Raw genomic sequence first — 6,551 nt, forward strand, 5'->3', positions numbered from 1 at the left:
TGAAGAATAACTTCATTAACACCTGATACAAACTGATGAACTGGGCCACTAAATCAGGTACATCGACTAGATGAACTAGTTTAATCTAAGTCAATAGAATAAATAATACCTAAATTCTAGTGAAACTTGCGGCACTGGTTATGATCAATTACTCACCGCGACGTTCTGGAAGTGCGTGTGGTTCATGACGATGATGAACGAATCTGCCTTCCTCTTTAACCGATGACAGTTTACATATTACTGATTGCATGCACGACAGATCTTCATCACTGAAATACAAGAAAGACATCGAATCCGAAGAAGATTGTGAGAAAAACCGAAAAAACATGAATTGAAAAACCCTAAACAAAATGGGGAATAATCCATAGGAACAAAATCTCATCAATCTAGGGAACGAACTAGATATGACGAAATGCAGAAGCAAACTCTACTTGAGCATATGAAGTATGTACAAACGATTGGAGAAATCTAGAGATATCCAGAGGAGGAACTGCCGATGGTTACCGTACTATCGTCGCTCGAATTGGCGGGTGCGCTATTTTTAGATTTGTCGGAAAGCGACGGTTCCTAACAACGACCGTTTGAGTATAGGACTCTTAGAGACGGTCCTGATTCATAACCGCTTAAGGGATGTATTTGAGCCGGTTTCGTACCAGGACTTTGGCCGATAATTTTTATAGGCGGCGGAAGTTTAGAACTACTCTAAAACTATTAGAGACGCTTGCAAATTCACGACCGTCTGAGGTCTTTAAGAAGATACGGCTTTTAGAAAACTTGAGAGAGACCGGCTCAACTGGCCGTTTGTAAGTAGCAAGTTTATACTAGTGATCTTTATTGAGTGATTTTTTTTTTCCGCATGTCGCCATACTTTGTTGCACAGAGTTTCTCAGCCACACTTTATGGTTGTCGTATCTGCGAAACTTAAACTTGACAAACTGTTATTAGGAACAAAACAGTCGTTGACGTGTCAAAAGTCACTCACTACGTCATTAAGTAATGCACATCGTGCTGTTGTTCTTGCTATGTCATCTAACTTATTTTCATAATGATTAGGTACATAATATGCTGTTGTTAGCGTTCATGGGTACTTTATAATAGGAGAAGTACCATATTGAGTATTGCGCAAGCTGTTTTCGTGTCACCGTTTATATGTATCTCTCGTATGATATTGTTAGTAGGTACTTTGCGCCAATCCTATACCAATAATTGGGCTAGAAAAATGGTACTGCCCTTAGAAATTAAATTTTAAGTTTGATACTTTGTTGTCTTATAAAAGATCGAATTTGTCTTCAGTGGAAGGAGACGTTGATGTGTCTGTGTTGACTCCGTCAATTTCAAAACCCGTCATGTCAATCTTTCAACTTAGTCTCTCAAAAATGCTCATAGAGGTAGGATTACGTGTGCACGATCATAGAAAAAAAGTATTTGTATATATTTATAAGCGTTTGGTATTTTACAAAAAAAAATGAAGACTTGGACTATCAGCTGGAGATAGGTGTTCGGATACGGGCTGAGTATGCCGCTAGCCGATACTGCGCGGTGGCTTGGACTACAAGTCTAGCGGTCCTGCTCAGCTGTGTCGAAACGATGGGGGTTTCTGGTTATTTCTTCACCGTTGTGGGCGATGTTCTTGGTGGCCATCCGGGATTGGGTCCTTGGGCTAACGCGTGCTCGTTCACCTTGCGGTTGAGTCTAGTTGGGACTAGTTCGTAGTGCCGCTTCGGTTGGGGGCGCGGGCATTACCAGCTAGTCTACGTTCACCTTGCGGTTGAGTCTAGTTGGGACTAGTTCATAGTGTCGCTTTGGTTGGGGGCGCGACAGTGATTTCTGCTTTATCTTCTCCACGCCCTCGCGATGGCGTCCAGAACTTTTATCGGGTTTTGGACCTCGGCGAAAGCTGCACATGGTTGTGGCATGTGCCGGTGATGGTGGCACCTGCGGGTGTCGCTCCCTTGTTCAAGACGTCCCGATGATGTCTCTCTTGTTCGAAGTGATGGGCTCCGTCCCTCCGCATTAATCTGCTCTCCGGGAGGGCCTAGATTTGGGCATGCCTCTCTGGTAGTGTCTTGTGGATCACCCTGTGACCTCTCGCTGGTGTCCCAGCCCTCTCGCAGCGTCAGCCTGGCTGCTTTTACACGATTTTCTGCGGTAGGTTATGTCCTCCCTAGCGCCTTGGGGGGCTTTGCTAGGCCGGCGTCTGGTCGTAGCCCTTACCGGTGTGCCTATCCCAATGCCAGGGGATGATGTTGTGTTCTTGGTCTGGAACTAGCCCGAGCTCCAGGGGTGGTGGCTCTCGGGACTGGGTTTGCGCTTGACATGTGTGTGTTGTAACTCCTGGTGTAACTCCTAGCCGGTTGATGGTTTCGTTAATTCAAAGTCGGGCTTATTTCGAACCTTCCGTCTAAAAAAGTATGCAGCTAGCCACTTTTGACAACTAGTCAACAACTCAACCTCCTGCAATTCATACAAAGAATACATATATAGAAGCCTTTTTTTTTTTGAAGATGCTCGGTTCTGACCTTCTGTCAACCAGAGATGGACGGCCAAACGATGCCAGCTTGCAAGCAGACGGGAGACAATTTTTACCTCTCCATCTGGACAAGCTAAGTTGATGTATTCTCTAGCTACTACTATTATTGAGAGACGACTATTTAGAATTAAGCAGTTCTTTACACAATTTTTTTAATGGAATTAAGTAGTATTTGTTTTCGTCTCTTAAAATGTACTCTATATAAAGACGTTGTGTGGGTATTACATGATTACCAGCACACCTTTGTGCCTTTGTAGTCTCTGTATTCGCATCGAGAGGGAGGGAGCTAGAGACCGTTCCGGGTGAATTAGCTATGGCGAAGGGGCACATCATGGTGCTGCCGTTCCCGGCACAGGGACACGTGGTGCCCCTGATGGAGCTCTCGCACCGCCTGGTGAACCACGGTTTCGAGGTCACCTTCGTCAACACCGAGGTGAACCACGCGCTGGTGCTCGCGGCTCTACCGACGTCGGGACCGGATGGGCTGCACGGCATCCACCTGGCGTCCATCCCGGACGGGTTGGCCGACGATGAGGACCGCAAGGACCTCAGCAAGCTCATCGACGCCTTCTCCACCCACGTGTCAGCTCACCTAGAGAAGCTCGTGGGCGAGATGGAGGCCGCCGGGAGGCCTAGGGTGAAGTGGCTCGTTGGCGACCTCAACATGGGGTGGTCCTTCGAGGTCGCCGTGAAACTCGGAATCCGTGTCTGCTCCTTCTGGCCGGTGTCCGCGGCGTGCCTGGCCATCATGCTCAACATCCCCGACCTCATCCAGGACGGTGTCCTCAACCACAAGGGTACGTACTACGTGAAATGCCAAGATATATACTCTAAATCTACTATATGGTTAAGTAAGTCCTAAGAAAACTGAAAGTACAGGATGGCCTGAGCGGGACGAGACGCTGCAGCTTGGCCCCGGGGTGCCACCGCTCCACACGTCCCTCTTGTCGTGGAACAACACGGTCGCCCCGGCCGGGCAGCCCACCATCTTCCAGCTTGTGTGCCAGAACAACAGGCTCAACGACCTCGCCGAGATCGTCGTGTGCAACTCGTTCCAGGAGGCCGAGGCTGGCGCCTTCAAGCTCTTCCCCGGCATCCTTCCCATCGGCCCGCTCTTGGTTGACGGAGGGGAGTCCCAGAAACCCGTCGGCAACTTCTTGCCGGAGGACACGGCGTGCCTCCAATGGCTTGACGCGCGTCCTCGCCGCTCCGTCGTGTACGTCGCGTTCGGCACCTTCGCCGTCCTTGACCCCCGCCAGTTCCAGGAGCTGGCCGAGGGGCTAGAACTCACGGGTCGGCCGTTCCTGTGGGCCGTGCGCCCGGACTTCAGCACCGGCCTGGACAAGGCATGGCTCCACGACTTCCAGCAGCGCGTCGCCGGCACGGGCATGATCGTGAGCTGGTGCCCCCAGCGGCAGGTCCTGGCGCACCCCGCGGTGGGGTGCTTCCTGTCGCACTGCGGGTGGAACTCTATGATGGAGGCAGCCACCAACGGCATGCCCGTTCTGTGCTGGCCATACTTCTGCGAACAGTTCCTGCACCGGGGCTACATCACCGACGTGTGGAGAACCGGCCTGGCTGTGTCCCCGGCCGCCGCCGACGGTGTCGTCACCAAGGAGGAGGTGAGGAGCAAGGTGGAAAAGGTCATCACTGACCAGGGATTCAAAGAGAGAGCAAGGTGGTTCAAGGATGCGGCCTCAAGGTGCATCGCCAAGGGTGGCTCGTCGCAGCACAATTTCACCACATTTGTGGACCTCCTAAGCAAATGATTGCGAGTACTCCGCATGTTGTATCCGCGTGCAATATTAGTTTCACCCACCGCATACTCTCCTTGAATAAATAAAAAGACAACAATGCTACACCTTCTACGGAATCATCCTACGGACTCTCACGTGGCCCGCTTTTCTAGGATTGAATTCCAAACTGAACCAACAGAATATCTACACGTCAGTCCGTAGTTTCTTTGTAAGCCCGGCCAGCACGTCCGTAAGTATAGCATTATTGCCAAGGTTTTTTTTTCGATAAAGGAGCATCGCCCCAGCCTCTGCATCAATAGATGCACACGGCTTTCTTTATTAAACCTCAAGTATCAGTTCATCATAAACCATCCTCACTTATTACAATCACTGAGAAACTAAATTCGAAACAGAAATAGCCAGGCAACATACATTATCTAGCTCCGTAATGGAGGAGTGGGACTCGCGGCGTGCCTTCGGTTCACTCCCGTACTTATAGCCGTCGCTTCATGGTCCAAAAACTAATTTGTATTTGTTATTATTTTTGGTATTTGTACTATTGATTATTGATAGATCGGTGTTTTCTCTCTCGACACTTTTTTATCTAATTTAACTCAACTTTTTACAAAAAATAGCGACATATATATAACAACAAATTGGCATATTACTTCATCCGTTCCGGTAATTAGCGCGTATAAAAAATTTAACTTTTGCTCACAAAGTAAGGCGTAGGTGCGATAGAATCGCAAAACTCCCGAAACTGCCCTTCTCTTCCGTTCATCCTCGCTGCGGGAGCCTACTCCTAACCTCTCTTCTCACGGTGCTCGCGAGGCTGGTGGACCTCCTCACGGCCACATTCAGGGACGTCGTGCCCGCGCTCGCTAGGGAGGAGAACGCCAGCGCAGTCGTCGCTCACCTTGAAGCGGGTGTCACGCACCTCGAGCTGGGACGACCGATTATGTCGTTGTATCGAGTGATGCCGCACTCCAGACGTATGGTAGACTCCGCGTGCTCGCCCCGATAAATAGTGCAATCGTTCATGCACACATGGTATTTCATGTGCGGTAAATACAAAGGACACACGATTTTCTTGGCCTCCTCGATACTGGTCGGACACTTGTTACCCTTGGGAAGACGTTCGTGGCAGAATGACATGTTTTCGTTGAAGCATGCGTCGGTCATTTTGTGTTTTACCTTTATCTCTAGAGCCATGACGTTACTTTCAGGAAGGTATCCTCGGGCCTGCATCCTTCATACAATGGAGTAATTGTGTCTATCTCTAGTTGATTCAGCTTGGTTTTCTCTCGTGCGGCGGCTTTTCCGTTACTCGTCTGCTTGAGAAGCAGTTCTTGAAGATAAGGGTCATGCACCGAGCCCATCATTGTTCCATCGTCGACTGCTCCGGCATCTTCATATTCATGATCATGCCCTCCATCTTGATCTTCCTCGTCATGCTTGGGATCTTCTACATGGTGACTGTGTACTGCATCTACTGCATGATCATGTCCGGGACATTCTTCGTCTTCTCGCCTGCCCTCGCTGTTATTGTCATGCTGGCCTTCCTTATTTCTTTCCCTCCCGTGGACAACATCATAATCATCTTCATCACCTTGCCACAGAATAGACATCCATGAAAGCACGCATGGGAAGGTGGTCCCGCACCTTTCCGGATGTAGGGTCCATAAGGCTCTTTAGCTTGCATCTTCGACACAAACATCTTATCTCCATCTGGTTATTTTGAATCATCTCGACCGTTGCGGGTATCAAAAACCTAGCCACAATGCCTTCGTCCATTGTGCGGACCATGCTCGCCTACGGGTATAGAGAAAAAAAAAGGATATTTTAGAACCAAAAGAAAAAATTGGCATCACCTTTCCAAAAATAGAACCTATGCGTAGTATGCCCGATTTTCGCCGAAACGGAAATGAATCAACATTTCGGTAAAATATTGGCAACTCGCATTTGAAATCCCTACAAACAAAAATATGCAACACCTTTGTGCAAGCTTCGCATACAACACATGTGCAAGCTTCACATAAAATATATGCATACACGCACACCACCCAGTCGTCGCGCCCGCGGACGCATATAACCTTCGCATACATGCACACACGCCGGAGCTCGATCGGCATTGACCATATACAAAGCATATCCTCCCAATTGCATGCTCACCTATTACATAACGTTACCGATATGAGATCGAGAGAGATTGTTGGATAAGAAAGAAAGTTGAGATCAAAAAAAAGTAGGTTTAACAACTCAATTTGGGTGAATCCAGGGTGAAA

The 6,551-nt window shown here is 48.6% G+C and overlaps 1 protein-coding gene across 1 annotated transcript; it reads left to right on the forward strand.

Moving 5' to 3' along the window:
- Positions 1-2,843: 2,843 nt before the first annotated feature.
- On the forward strand, positions 2,844-4,299 carry LOC124699141 (UDP-glycosyltransferase 83A1-like). Its single transcript, XM_047231493.1, has 2 exons — positions 2,844-3,327; positions 3,410-4,299. Exons 1-2 carry the CDS (start codon positions 2,844-2,846, stop codon positions 4,297-4,299), a joined length of 1,374 nt encoding a protein of 457 aa, XP_047087449.1.
- Positions 4,300-6,551: the final 2,252 nt, after the last annotated feature.

This window comes from Lolium rigidum, chromosome 3, assembly GCF_022539505.1.
Source record: "Lolium rigidum isolate FL_2022 chromosome 3, APGP_CSIRO_Lrig_0.1, whole genome shotgun sequence".
In the NCBI taxonomy this organism is placed as follows: domain Eukaryota; kingdom Viridiplantae; phylum Streptophyta; class Magnoliopsida; order Poales; family Poaceae; genus Lolium; species Lolium rigidum.